The sequence below is a fragment of the Schistocerca gregaria genome, chromosome 1 (assembly GCF_023897955.1).
Source record: "Schistocerca gregaria isolate iqSchGreg1 chromosome 1, iqSchGreg1.2, whole genome shotgun sequence".
Taxonomy (NCBI): domain Eukaryota; kingdom Metazoa; phylum Arthropoda; class Insecta; order Orthoptera; family Acrididae; genus Schistocerca; species Schistocerca gregaria.
The window spans coordinates 462,808,242-462,824,280 of NC_064920.1; the positions used below are offsets into that span (position 1 = coordinate 462,808,242).

Genomic DNA, 16,039 nt, shown 5'->3' on the forward strand with positions numbered 1-16,039 from the left:
TGAAGGACAAATTCTGTCAGAGATTAGTAATTCATCATAATTTGTGAGCAGTGTATTTTTATTTTCTGTTGTAGTCATACATAATGCTCTGTATATCTTTATGTTAGAGTGTAAACTTCTATAGTTATAGCTTTGACTCAGATTGAGACTGATAGGACATTAAATACTAATCTCCTCCTCCTCCGGCCTCTCAGTAATTCGGCTCATATATATGGCCTCCAGTCACTCTGGCAGAAATTGCTTCTAAAAGGAAATGCGTTACACCAGACCCTGAGCGGAAACTCTAAATTTTAGGTTAACTGAACACAGATTCTTCTCAGACTGCAATTGCTGCTGAGTACAGTATAGGACAAGCAACTATTTATGACATCAAAAAGAAAGATGATGATATTTGACAGTACACAACCCAAATGGAGAGAAAGTTGTGAGAATGGAAGGCTATGTGAAAGAGTAAGAGTGAAGAACTGGGTGTGGGTCGCAATTAACAAACAACTCCCCCCCCCCCCTCCTCCCCCCGCCAGGGAGCTCACAGTTCTTTCCCGAGTTTATGCATGGTGCACATGTGGCCCCAAGCTATTGCAGCCAGTTCTTCGTTCCCAGGCTGCATTTCCTTCCCGGTGCTTCTCCCTCCCTGTCCTCACTCCCCCCCCCCCCCCCCTTCTGCTGCCTCCTACCCCTCTTGGTGTTCTTACTTATGTCAACCTGGCTATCCACCTGGTTTCCTGTATTTCTTACAGTTTTGTTCCACTTGCCGTTTCTTTTTCATCCTTCCTTGAAGTTTTCCTCTTGAATGTGAGTCCATCAGTTAGCGTAGGTGTTGACCTCCACCATGCCTCCACACTATTCAGGTTCTCCCCACTTTTTCACTATATTTTGTGTGATCTGTTGTGCTGTTTTGGTTTGTCCTTTTCTTGTCTTCTTCCCCTGGTATTGTCCCCATTGTATTGTGGTGGTGATATGGTGTGGGTGTCGGGACGGGTCTGTGCTGGTGCTGTTGCCCTGCCATGTGTAGTGTTTCTGGGGCACTCCTGATCTTTCCATTTCCACCCACCCCTCGGCTGTTCTTTCCTCTTCCTGCTGCCCTGTCATCTCTTTTCCCCCGACTGGACTGTGCTGTTTGTGTCATTCCTCCCTTGATTTCTCCAGTTCTAGATCATGGGGCCGACAACCCACTGTTTGCTCCCCTACCCAAAAGCAACCAACAACTTAGCAGCAGCAACTTTTTGCAGCAAGTGAGGGTTGGCTATTAAACTGGAAAAAGTGAGGACACATGGTAGCTGACAGTCACCTGGAAAAGTCACTCATCTAACTATAAAGATGCAGAAGAGTTGGTAAAGAAAATCAAAATATAATGTACAATGGTGATGAAACTGGCCTTTTTGAAGAATGCTTGCATCAAAAGCATTAGCTGCCAAGAATTAGGAGGAAGCTCTTTGGTAAAAACAGAAACAGCTTGTAACATTAACAGCATATTGTAGTGCAGATGGGAGTCATAAACCATCATTCAAGGTGATTGGGAAATCCCAACATCCACGTTGATTTCAATTCAGTAATGGAAATACATTACTAGTGCAGTATTGTGCTTAGAAGAAAGCATGGACTGATAGAGAAATAGCATCTCGGTGGTTCCACAAAACTTTTTGTACCAACTGTGATAAAAAAGTTGAAGAAGAAGAAGAAGCTTCCACTGCATGCTATCCTTATAATTGACCGTGCTCCCAGTCATCGTCCTGATGTGATGCTAAAAGTCAAATGGTACAGTAGCACTCTTTCTTCCAACCAGTGTTAGTCATGATTCAGCCCATGAATTAGGAAGTTTTGGAATGACCAAGCATCATTATTGACATGCACTTGTCTCCTTGCTGAAAAAATATGGAAACGGAATCTATTGAGTCTCTGTTGAAAATGTGGAAAACAATCAGCTTACGTAATATTGTTTCCGAAACAGCAGAAGTATGGGATGAAGTGGACTATGCTAAAATAATGAAGACCTACAGAAAAGTGTGGCCATCCATTGAGGCAGAGTTGGAGCCAGTACTGAGAGACAACAATGAGCGATTCAATTCAGAATCAGCAATTGCTGACACTTTTTGTGTTGGTATATTCCACGAATTTCCAGGAGGAGGAGGAGAAATTGAAGATGATATTACTACATGGTGAAATGAGAAAAACAGACAGAAACACGAAACTTTAACAGATAAAGAAATAATCAAGTGTGCATGAAAATAATGATTAAAGTGGTCAGAAACCTTTTATATTAAAATCTTGACAGCACTAAAATAAAGTAACTTTCTCTCTAAACAAGTAAGTAAATACTCGCAACACAAGTATCTCAGTGTAAATCAAAAGTCTCTTGACACAAATTTGTTATCTTCAATGAATACACATAACAGTCCAATACATCTTTTGAATATACAACATTTGAAAATATATTGTAATTGAGTAGATAAAAAATGTACTCGCTAAGTGGCAGCAGAAGAACAAACACAGAAATGTATTATGTGTGCAAACTTTTGGAGCCAGTGGCTCTTTATTCTGGCAGAAGAATTGAAGGAACAGGAAGAGGGGGAAGGAAAAGGGCTGACGAGGTTTAGAAATAGGTGTTATTTGTTATGGTGGTCTTCAGTCTGAAGACTATTTGATGCAGCTCTTCATGCTACTCTATCTTATGCAAGCCTCTTCATCTTGGAATATCTACTGCAACCTACATCTTTCTGAATCTGCTTACTGTATCCATCTCTTGGTCTTCCTGTATGATTTTTACCACCCACACTTCCCTCCAGTTTGAAACAAGTGATCTCATGAGTTCTCAGAATGTGTCCTATCAGCTGATCCCTTCTTTTGGTCGTTCTTGTCTCCCAACTCTGTTCAGTGCCTCCTCATTAGTTAGACGATCAACCCATCTAACCTTCAGCATCCTTCCGAAGCACCACATTTGAAAGCTTCTGTTCTCTTTCTATCTAAACTATTTATATCCTTGTTTCACTTCCATACACTTAATATTGTTTCCGAAACAGCAGAAGTATGGGATAAAGTGGACTACGCTTCCAGACACCTTCGGTAGAGTTTGGAAAAATCACCATGAACTTCCGGTTAGAGGAGACTCACTGGATGGGAGGAGAAAGGAAGAGTGATTGCTGGGGACTACATTGGATGAGATTTGAAGAGCTGAGAGTTTAATGGTGGAACATAGAGTGAGTTTACTGCGAAAACATTGTGCACACATTAATAAGAGCGAAAAGCTAAGTGCATTGTACGTGATTGAGGTGTGTGTTCCTGTGCTGCTGCTTGGTGAGAAATGCTTGTTCTCAAAATTAATGTTCACAATTCTATTCATTCATGTAGAACCAACCTTCCAGGGCAGGTGGCAATTGATGTCTTCACTGCGGATCATTCCATTACTTATGGACATTAAATATTTAATAGTTGGAAAAGGACTGTAACTGGAAATTCACTAAATTAGTTTACTAACATCACCAGTATTTCTGGCCATATGGGAACATCTCATATCAAGACACTGTTCCGTAGTGGCCAATACACAACTGCAGAAGTCCTCAATTTCATCACAAACATATTGTAATGCAGCTAACCCCAGAGTCTAGCTAATGAGAATGCTGTCCTTTATACCACATCCATGAGTCAGCCCACCAGAACTCTTCAATGTTTCCAAGAGGGTTTGCTTAGTTGTCATATTCGACTGCATCCCAGACAAAAACTTGTCAGTGCGTCTGACTGAAATAGCCACCAGCTGTGAATTATTCAAATTCTGATGCATCCATTTTATCATAAAGAGTCAGCATATCTTGCACACATAGGTGAGCACATTTGGCATAGTGGAAATGTCCACTAGTGTGAAAATATTGAATCATTTTCTGAAGCATGTCAAGATGAAGCTGCCAATTTCCCACCCACTGTGCTGTGACAAGTGTTTTATCAGTGTCATCATCTGGAAATACTGAATCCAGTGTGGCTATAATACCAGTTTTCTCCAGTCTTTCCACTCTTTTGTTAAGCTTTGTACTGACACTGCAAAAATTTAGATTGTGTTGTCTAGATTTTCAACACATCTCTCATGATTGTACATCATATTCAAACCAGCATATTCATCAGGGGTAGTTCAAATAGCATCTGATATTAAGCTGGATAAAGACCAATGACTTAAAATGTGACCCCTCAGAGCCTGAGCGTAGGCATGGCTAGATGCATAAATATATTACAGAAGTTCCTTCAGCCACCTACAAGCCATAATGTAACCCGCTGCTCCCATAAAGGGCGTTATTGTGTGAAACCCTCAGTGATGAAAATTAGTAGTTTAATAGTGACAGATATGTGAGTGGGCAAATAATGAAAACTGATTAATAATTGAAAAAAAATTGATTGGCAACAACATTGAAAGAAATTGGAAGTTAATGTATAAACCTTTACACATATCCTGGGTGAACTTGAACTGGTACTAATAGCAACAGACCTTCAATGTCAATACATTTAAATTCAATATTCATACTTTGAGTTACATACTGCTTCACGTTAATTCCATTGTGGGTAGTTCTGATTGTGGCCGAGTGGTTCTAGGCGCTTCAGTCTGGAATCGCACAACCACTAAGGTCGCAGGTTCAAATCCTGCCTCGGGCATGTATGTATGTGATGTCCTTAGGTTACTTAGGTTTAAGTAGTTCTATGTTCTAGGGAACTGATGACCTGAGATGTTAAGTCTCATAGTGCTCAGAGCCATTTGAACCATTTTTGTAGTCCTGATTATAACAATGCAGATGCAGGACTCCTCCGCTGCTTGTGCAAATTCCTCTTGTGTGCTCTGAACCCCCTCGATGCAGGATTGTCAGCACAGGCGAAACAGTGAACAGATAGGTGTGGTCAATATGAATTTATGAATAAAACTTTACTTTCCTAATAAGTTTTTCTAACATCTTTAATGTACCCTTGAAATAGACGTTCTTTTAAAGAATACTGGTATGACGGATCTAATCATATGTCCGCCCGTCGCCACTTACAGAAACAAACAGGTGAAGATACAGAAATTAAGCAGTTGAAGAAAGTATCTCTTGTCTTTTTTGTGTCAAAACATTATCTCTGCTGCAAAACAACTCATCACTTTAGGTTTGGCTTTATGTGTATATAGCTTACATATAAAAAAAGAAAAGAATGAAGAAAGAAAAATAACAAGATTCATCATAATTCGCCTCCACCCGACCACCGTGCACTGATGTCATACAGAGGTGCACAGTGTCTGGGCTTATTTCTCTTTTTGAAGGTCGATAACCCTGGTCAGTATGGGCCTAGCCTTTTTCAGCCATTGGAGTTATCCTGTATGGTTATCAATTTACATGGGCATGTCAGCTTCTTTTAAAACACACACACACACACACACACACACACACACACACACACACACACACACACACTCACACTCACACTCACACTCACACTCTTAACAGTTTGCAGCCAGATTTCGTATGTTTTTGTGCTTTGTTTTTGAGCATCTTATTACAATTGTATTACATAAAGTTTCTGTAGTATCTTTTACACATACTAAACATACAATATAATAAAATATAAATACAATTACAAAATGCACTTACCTATTCATTTGCTGACATGTCATTATTGTCACTTATATACATTGTAGTCTTTAACTTATTCTCTCCTCTTTTTACAAATACTTTCATTCCTTGTCATTTTGTTTTAGTACAATACAATTTCATTACATTATTAGATACCCATTATGTGAGTACACATTTTACTCTTCTTTGGTTACACATTCTTCATATAACATTCTTACAATAATACATACTGTTTTCCTTAATGGCATAAAGTGACACATTTCATTTCAATTTACAGTGACTTCTTGTCGGCGCATATTTAACAATTTCAAAGAATTAAAGAAGTAAACAATAGTTGCTACAATAGATTCTACATCCCGCTCAGATAACTATACATAGCCTTGCCTCTCCAACATTCTCCAGGAAGGATCTACACACTACAAGGTTGAAGAAATTCCACGAAAAGGCACTTACATGGTCAGTTGATCTCGGTAATAGACTCAACTATGATCCCAAGAACAAAATAGTTTGTTATTTATAAACACCACTCAAATCTGATGATACCAATCGTATCAAATGCTTATTCAGTGTTAAAAAGTGCAGCTCAATATTTACTTGTTATATTCATTGTATAAAGGATAACCATTTCGTGTGCTGAGGTTTATAGATTTGTGTCATCAGTACGATATGTTATGTACAATGAGTGTAAAGCAGTGTTTACATAATTAACAAAAGTGCACAAAAATTTTAATGTAAATCAGGAGTTTGATGCTGTCATTGGTAGTCGACGCTCACAGTAGTTAGGTTTCAACCCCTTGATTACCATATTTACTCGAATCTAAGCTGCACTTTTTTTCTGGTTTTTGCAATCTAAATAACCGCCTGTGGCTTAGAATCGAGTGCAAAGCAAGCAGAGGTTCTGAAAAATGTTGGTAGATGCCACTACAACTAACTTCTGCTGTCAAATATATGTAGCACTACACAGGCAAGCTTTGTAGGCACAAAGATAAATACTGGCGCCAAAACCTCTGCGTCAGTAAAGAAATTAAAAAAAAAGAAAGGTGGAAGACGAGCTTTTTTTCTCCACCCCGAGTTTCGTCCACTGCATTTTCATACATTATCCAACGAAGTAAATACAAATTCTGTAGTGTTCATCTTCGAATGTAGCAGAATTTCAATGTACTATGAAAATCTGACTAGCAAGACTGTTTAGGATGTTTGTAAATATGGCCAACTCTGCGTTCTGAATTTTTTCCTACCTGTGAGAAGAGATAGTTGCTAATAGGAACCTGATGAAATGTGAATCACATGCAGTATTCTCTTCACCATAAGAATAATATGAATATAAAACATTTTGTCATGTATTCTTTCACATTTGCTGCTATCTCATTTAAATCCTGTCTGCCTAATAAACTACGAAACTAGAGTGAGACAACAGCAAACGCGGAAGAATATACGTATCGTGTCATGTTTATATTCGTATTATTCTTATGCCTAATAGTGATACAGTCAGAAATGAAGCATGGCAACTGACTAGATTTTTAAATCTAAGATGACTAATTTCTGTGCAGCTCTCTCTCTCTCTCTCTCTCTCTCTCTCTCTCTCTCTCTCTCTCTCTCTCTCTCTCTCTCTCTCTCTCTCTCCTTTTTTTTAATTGTAAGTGGCGGTAGTGCGCACAAAAGCAAGCCATGCCACGAGCAGCGACAGGCCGTAAACTCGCACTATCAGAATGCGACAAACAATGCATGAAACAGTACAGTAATGCATTTTCAGCTTAGAGTGACGTGAACACCTATAACAAAGAAAACAGCACTTATCAGATCAAAGCAAAATAAGTAATCGATTCAAACCAGACGGAGCACGTGAAAAAGGAAGGATACTCGTATAAATACGGACGGGGTGCCTGACGCACAGCAACACAGCAATGGCTACCTGGTAAAGCTAAACTGCTAAGCTTAGGACTTGAACCAATCTACTGTCGCTGTATTCATTCAACGTAAATTGTGCCTCATATTACAATGGACCAACATTGTTTCGATATGGAGGTGTGGCCTAAAACTTTTCTCTCCCCTTGAATTTCGAGTCGCAAATTTCAGGTGCGGCTTAGATTCGGGAAATTTTTTTTCCTTTATTTCGAGTCTCATTTTTCAGGTGCGGCTTAGATTAGAAAGCGGCTTAGATTTCAGTAAATACGGTATTTGGTATTGCTGAGCCTTAGATTAGCATCAGGTATGTGAGGTACTGCAACTGTTTCCTTCTTCACATACTTTCACACTATCACATTCATATGTATCGTAAACTTATAGCTATATTTACTTGCCGTGCATTCCTTCCTTATGTTTATATGGTACCTAACACTTGTCAGACATTTATCTTTCTTCACTTAGGACGTGTCAATGAATTGTTTCCTGGAAGAAAAATTTAATACCAGCTTAAAACTAATTCTTCATAGATAAGTGTATAGTGGCTCGATGGGTACTAATAACTTTTTCATATATTCAACCATGTATTCTATTCATTCACTTCAATGTGCAGTGTGCTATCACAAAATTTATTTAATGTGATGTGTGCGTCTCTACTTACCTTATAAATCTGAAAGATAAAGTTTATTAACAGGCTTAGTGTGACTTCTTATTCGGTTCAACACTTATTCTGTACTTGCTTCTTTACCTGCAGCAAGACTTCTCTGGTCCATCAAGTATAATTAGTGCATGCACTTTCTATACCTCAAATTTTTAAATATTATACATACATAGATATAATGTATATAGTAATGTAGCTTAATTTAAATAAATATGTCATAGTTTAGTTTCCCTTTCCTGTGTATATAATCCCTTAGCTTATCTTTGTATGTGGTGTATTGTGTAGGTAGTCGTAGTTGTAGCACAGACTCTCCCTTAACTTTCTATGTCTCTGTTTATTCAATAGGTCTTACAAATGCTAATGCTGGCTGTAGCTCATCAGGTTTGTTTGTTTTGGGCACTCCAACACTTCTAGCTGTGCCTGTGTGCTCGCATGAGCATGCCCTTGTGGTTTGTAGACTAGCTTGCTCCCAAGCGTGCATGCACTGCCTCGCTCTGCTATCACTTTACATCACTGCGAGTTATGTATTGCATTGCGCGCTACTGTATGTTTCACAAGTTCGTTCATTTGTTTACAAGTGGGCTACTCGAAAGGCGAAGCATTGTATTTAGAGTATCGTCATCTCTAGGTACATAAAAGTAAAATTCTTCCTTGTTAAAACAACTTACCTTATCACTTACACATTTGACATATAAGAAATAATACAAACAAAAATTTTTCTTATCAACTAACAGCATAAATTCTGGAATGTGGCTTTCCCACATCCTAGATCTTATATTATTATACATATGCACAACTTAGAGGGTATACAGCCCTTCTTGAGTATGTAAACGTTCTCAAGTCTTTGTGTGGGTAGAGGCCCTTGTCTTTACCCATGTTTATGTGTGCCAATTTGTATGCTCCTGGGTGGGGTATTTCAGTAATTATGTATGGGCCAGTGTATAGTAATTGCCTCTTACGGTTTAGTTTTCCAGCTTTTGTGGATTTGAGATGTGTTCTAAGTAACACCTCACATCCTATGTAAAATTGTGTTGTACGTTTCAGCTTTGTCATAAATTCCTTTCCTGTTTTTAGCCCAGGTTTCACAGTTGATTACTGCTTGTCGTATTTTATCCTCCAGTGATAATTCTGGTATCGGTATCTTGGGCAAAGGTTTTTCCCACTCATCTACTTGTTTGCAATTGAACATCAGCTCATTTGGTGTAAACCCAGTTGATGTAAGGAGAATGCTGTTAACAGCATGTAAGAAAGGAGTAACATATTCAATACAAACGGTAATACTTGAAATTCTAAGTTCCTGCTGCCACATATGCAGGCGATAAACTTCTGTTCTGTGCACAAAATTTTAATGATACCTGGCCTTTCTTCAAATACATGTATATAAGCAAGTTTCAGTTCCCTAAGTTCCTCTTGCTGTTCTTGAGACAAGCACTTTGATTCACGTACCTTTGTGTTCATTGTGCTGATGTTTACCTCTTCTGCTGCAAACTGTTGTTTATTGTATGTGTTGACAAACATAATGAGGGGTTTTACCAATTGAAACTTAGTCGTTAGTAACTTCAGTTTTACATCCCCTAATTAGGTCTGTTAAAATAGTTATTTACAGTGAAATGACATTGGTCCTTTCCTATATCAGTTTGTACTGGTATGTCCTAAATGTATTCATACCACTTAAATAATCAACTAGTAATTTCACTGCTATCAAAAAATTGCATTGTACAGAAAACTGTCCTAATTGGATGGGAATTAAGGCTTGGGTTTTGACTCCTTTTGATTTCTGACCAGTGGCAGTTTGTACCTAGCAATTTTACACTAGCAGTGTGGGATATGCCCACATTTCATCAGGTCTTGAAAGATTCCCTGCGACATCAAATTAGTCGTAGCACCTCTGTCAAGCCCAATGGGTACATGAAGGTCAAACATTTTGGCTTTTATAGTAGCTTGTACCTTGCCCTTTTGGTTTTTCTGTGTATCCTCTTTTTTGATATAGATCATTTTTCACATCACTACTTGACCGTATCTGATAAAGCAAGTGTCGATCAAGCTCATGCCCCCACTCTCCTCCCAGGTCACAGAATGGGGGGCCTACCGTGACCGGTTAAATTTTTCCGGCATCGCAGTGGCATCAATCTGTGGGTTAGGCGTAACTTCAACTATATGGACTGTTGGTGTTTGATTACGCCAATTAGTACCCTGTACCTCTCGACTGAAATTCTCCTTGCCTTTGCGTGTTATTTGGCATATGTGTGTTACTTTGCTGGCCATATTCTGCTGTCTGTGGATTATTCGGCTTTCTGGAATTGTTTTGTGTTTGTCAAGTGATTGGCTGATTGCCAGTAGCTTTTGTCCGTACATATTGTACAGGCTGACCATATGCTACTTGCCTGTTATAGTTAAATTTTTGTCCATTTCTTTTATACCCGCCCTTGAATTTACAACTTTATCCATTGCTGTTGTGATTACCATTACTGTTCCCATAGGTCTGTGTGGGACACGGTTGCCATCTGTGTTATACTAAGAACTTGTTGTTTCTTTGTTGGTCTGTAAATATCTGTGGCACTATCTGCGCATTAACAGGCTTGGGTTGTACTGGTCTCTCTTTGTATATCAGTTGTATTGAGTCCAGTACAGATAAAAAATAATCAATGTCATGTTCCATAATGGTAATGAGTTTTTCCCTAACGTTGGCAGGAAGACAGCTCTTTAAGATTTTCAGCACATCTATTGGAGATACCAGGTTCATCCAGTATATGGTTTTATTCAAATATTTTTGAAAATAGCCCCTTAGGCTTCCATGTTTGCTATTGAGTGGAGCTGGTTTGAATATTTCATGTCTGAGCCTCTCTTGTAGGGCCTCAGACCAATATTTATACAGAAAGGCTCCCTCAAACTGTTCATAGTAGTGACTATGTTCCTCCATGGCCGTGGCCCATAGCAGAATGTCACCTTGTATGTATTAAACGATAAATCTAATTTTCTGAGCTTAGGTCCAGGTACAAGGTAAAACATTTCGAAATGCTCTGATAAAGATCATGGCGTGTGTTCTTTTTCCTTCGGATATAAATACCAGAAATTGTCAATGCCTAAGCAATGCTTCATCTGCAAGTAATGTTGACAAACACACCGTGCCGTCAGTGACAGCAGTGTTTGTGTTCGCTAGCACATGGCAACTGCACTTGCTTGACAGGTACAGCTGCCGCCAAAGTGTTGATGCATTCTGCAACATTGGCTGTTTTCCTTCGACTGGCTAGCCACATACTGTGGGTAACCAGTGAAAGTATGTAACTTCTGTAAAAGCATAGGTCTGTTTTCTGTCAAGAGTTATTTTGGAATGTCAGTAGTTTTAGCAATACTGCCTGATAACCTTTCCTCTGCTTCCTAGAAACCTGAATCTATTTTAGCTAGACGTTGACTTTCTCTCTCTTTTAGAGCTTCTTCTGTAGTATCTACATAAATTTTGAACTCTGACACTGCCTTTTCAGCAAGGGTCTGCCATTATCCAGCATCCCACCTTCAGCTTTTTCAGTTATTTCATTTACATATCTTACCCCTCTGTCTTTGGGCAAATTTTGACTTTAAAACTTAACTGGTCTACTCTTAGACTTAACTTTAATACTTCTGTAAGTAAGTTTTTGCACAAATCTTGTAGCTTGCTAACTGCATTCATCACAATTTTCACCAATGCATCCACTTGGGGTTGCATCTCTTGAATTTGAGAATATGTGTCACTAATGTTTTGTAACTGCAAGTTGTTCCTGTTTATCATCTATGGATGATACTTTTTCCGTTAGTGTATTTATTTTGCAGAACATGTCGATAATTATTTCTTGTTTTAGTTGTTTTCCTAGCTGTGTCAAATTCCTGGATAGTTCATCTGATAATTCAGTGTGTATATTTTGCTCACCTCACTGATTTGTTGACTAATGCTATTCTTGAAATTGTTAAATGCCTGATTTTGGTGTGTAAACTGTTGTCCTATTCCCTTAAGCTATTGTTACACTTTGTGTTATTTGTTGCATGGGTTGTATCAAATTGTGTTTCTCCTTAGTGTTTACATTGCTTTTACGAACTGTTTCCTGTTCTTGGGTTCGTGACATGGTGAGCAAATAATCAAAGGAATTTTCTCTGTCACATGCTTCAGTTTCACTATTTGAAAAAATATTTCTTGGTGAAAACTGAGAAATAGTCTCATCAAGCATCAAAAGTGACATCATGATCAGTTACATTGCAAGTGTCATGATTTTTTGATAGTAGGATGCCAACCTCGTTGCTTTTGGTTGCCCTCTGCCAGTTCACGGCATATTACCTTCGAGAGTTGCCAAGCTTGGATTTCCGACACATTGGCATGTTGCATTTTGTAATGAATTGTCAACGATGGCCATTTCCTTTGACTCTATTGTAAATCTTTTATATTGCGGGACATGTCTGTAATTATTTCTTGTTTTAGCTGTTTTCCTAGCTCTGTCAACTTCCCGGATAGTTCGTCCAATAATTCATTATGTATATTTTGCTCACCTCATTGAACTGTTGACTAATTCTATTCTTGAAATTGTTAAATGCTTGATTTCGGTGTGTAAACTATTGTCCTGTACTCTTAAGCTGTTGTTACATTTTCTTGAAATTCCCTTTTCATTATTTTATTTTATTTTTTTCCCCCCAAAAAATGAAATTGTCTTTATCGGTACTTTCCAATTAAAATATATTTATTTGTGTATTCACTAATGAATGTGATTATTATTTGACACAGTCTTACAGAATTTGGTGACTTATCTTGCAATTTAACGATGACTTTACACGAATTTTTGTCTTTTTTGTAGAAATGCGCTTTCCGTAAAGGATATCAATTGGAAGGAAAAGAGTTTGTTATAAATCATACTCAGTAAAAGTAGTTTATAAATGCAAAAATCGATGTTCTTTGACACACACTTTCATAATTTTATCATCTCTATTTTTGTATATTTTGTTTTGATGTGAGCTAACACAATTGTTGGTGGAGTTTGTGTAGTTTGGTATGATATGGTACTACACAGAATAATTCATGATGCTGTTCTTTCTGTCTTAAGACATTATTTTAATAATGAAACTAAAGCTACGGACCAGTGTTGTAGCTGCCATGATGATGATGATACATTTTTTAAAATGCTTTTGATGCTAATCTTTTATTTCATCAAATGTAGGATGTACTGATTCTGAATCAGTTTCTAAGATCTGATGGCTGCATGCTGCCGAGGAGGATTACAGGCCTTTGTAAAAAGCAACAGCGGAAAGTCAGCATTTTGGTTGCAATGGCACAAAAAGCAGGTAAAGTAACTTTGTGTATAGTTAAATGTCCACTGGTACAAAATAAAATCTATATCATATTAGTTCTTTGGTTTAATTTAGTTTCATTTGTTTGTTTATTTCACCTAGTGAATTAACTGCTTCAGGCCCTGTCTTACATCTAAGCAGACATCCTTAGTACAGAGACACTGCAATGTATAAAGTGAAAAAGCTGTACATAGTAATAGTTATAATCATCAGTCTCCATTGTGTTCTGTAATTTTCTTATAAATGAATGTTCCCACAAGGGCCAAAGACTCTTGGGGTGTGCGTAGCAAGTGTGGCGCCCTGAGCTATTGCAACAGTTTTCCCTCCCTTTCCTGTGCTGCCTCCCCTCTCTCTCTCTCTCTCTCTCTCTCTCTCTCTCTCTCTCTCTCTCTCTCTCTCTCTGGACTCTGAGTGTCATGTGAAGTCTTGATGCTGACTTGGCTGCTTCTTAGATTTTGATACGAATGGATACCTATGCTTTCTTCTGTCGCCTTTTCAGCAAAATAAAGTCTAAACCCACTTTCAGGTTTGAATCAGCTTCCTTTTTTTTTTCTTCCCCCCCTCAAATTTTTGCCAGTAGTGCCAGTTGTTTGGAAAGGACATCACCTATACATTTTCTCCATGTACTCCACTACTCCTGCCAAAGAACCAATGGTGTAGTCAATCTGATGGGGTGAGATCATCATGAACACACTCACCTATAGCCCCTGACAGCATTTGGCTCACATGGTCAATTCCTGAGTTGCCTATCTCTATGATCAAAAGAGCTGACACCTTCCCTTTTTGGGCATCAGGACTCTGAACAGATGCAAGACATATGTTCAGCCTAATCTATGTTAAAGGCTATAAAATGCTATTGTCTACACTGACCATTGCCTTGTAATAACAACAGTCAGATGTTGAATACCTAATGCAAGGAAGGTACATGGCCTCGTGCGAGAAAATTTTGCATTAACAAGCTCAAGGAAACCTGGCAAACTTTCCTGGCAGTTAGAGTATTGAGGAAATATGGAAGAACCTAAAAGACACTCTGACGAAAGCTCCTGGTGAAGCTTTAGGAAAAGTAGGTTGGGCCATATCTGATGGCTGGTTTGATGAAGCGTGTACACAAGAGGATGCACAGGTGTACCATACCCAAAGATCTGTAGAAGATTATAGTAGAGCAAGAAGAGAAGGAAAGAAGCTGCACAAAAGAGTATAAAAGCAAAGAACTAGAAGAAATAGAATAGCTCAAAAAGGATGAAAGAGGCGATAGCTTTAAATAAGAGCTGAAAGGGGTTTAAGCCTAGGATGAATTTATGTAGACAGGCAGATGGCTCTGTCTTTTGTAGTGATGAAGCCATGTGTAAAAGATGGACTCAACACTGAAAAATTGCTGAATGGGGGTTATCTGAGAACCAAGGAGTATTACAAACCTTGAACACAAGGAACATGGAAGAAAGTAGCAGCCCCAATTGCTGAGGAAGTGGAGGTGACCTTCAAAAGCTGAAGAAAAACAAGGCACCAGGAATGGACGTAATATGAATGTAACTGATTAAAAATGCAAGAAAGGAGTTTGTCAAACATTTCCATAGGCTTGTAATTAAGATTTGAGTAGATGGAAATATTCCTGATGAATGGAATTTAGGTATCATATTCCCAGAAAGCAAGAAAGATGATACAGTGGTGTGCTCTCACTATAGGGACTCTGCCTATTACCTACAGCATTTAAAATATTCTCCAACATCCTCTTTAGTAGGCTTTAACACCCTATGTTGAAAAGGTTGCTGACTATCAATGTGGATTTCGTTAAGGGAGACCTACCTTTGATCAGATCTTAATGATATTGGTATTATTATAAATCATGTTTTTATAGCCTTCAAATCAGCATTCAGAATTATTGACAGAGTGGAGGTGTCTGTTGCAGTGGGGAAGAGAGAGAGAGATTCCTAATAAATTGATTGCCATAGTTAAAGTAACTATGGAAAACACAAGGAGTCTTAGATAGAATACAGAAAATGGTGGGTGCCAATATAAGGGAGACTATCCTGTACAAATCAGGGCAGATCCTGACACATACAGGACATATTGATACAACTGAAATAACACTAAGAGGGATGAAAGAAGGCTTTAAAAGTCATGAAAGAGCTCCTAAAAGATGAACCTACAAATAAGCGAAGGGAGAAATAAGTACATGCATGTAACTAATAAAGATTTTCATAAAGAGCCCTGTTCATAGTAATGGATTCCTGTACATTTTAAGGCGTGTATAGTTGCACTTAACTTGAATCAGAAGTAAACAGTAAGAACAATCTTAGCTCTGAAATACGAAACTGAATACTGTCCACCTCAGCAAACATCTGCCATCTGATCTTCTGTTCGTGAAAAACAGTTCCATTGTATAAAATTTTAGTGAGGCTGGTTCTAACATAAGAAGCTGAAACATGGACACCAACAAAATTTGGTGAAGAGCAGCTTGACATCTTTTAAAGGAAGGCCTTGAGACAAAATAATGGGCCAGTGAAAGAAAATGGTGTCTGGAGAGAGAGATTCAGCTACGAATGACATAATCAATATAATGAATGAGACATTGTCATCTACATTAAGATTA

General features: G+C 38.3%; 1 protein-coding gene across 1 annotated transcript in view; it reads left to right on the plus strand.

Moving 5' to 3' along the window:
- The window catches only part of LOC126352550 (28S ribosomal protein S18a, mitochondrial), a 49,645-nt gene that overhangs the window by 27,211 nt on the left and 6,395 nt on the right, over positions 1–16,039 (plus strand). The window contains exon 3 of the mRNA XM_050002696.1: positions 13,320–13,443. Within this exon, the coding sequence (XP_049858653.1) occupies positions 13,320–13,443 (124 nt within the window). The remainder of the gene's footprint in view (positions 1–13,319; positions 13,444–16,039) is intronic.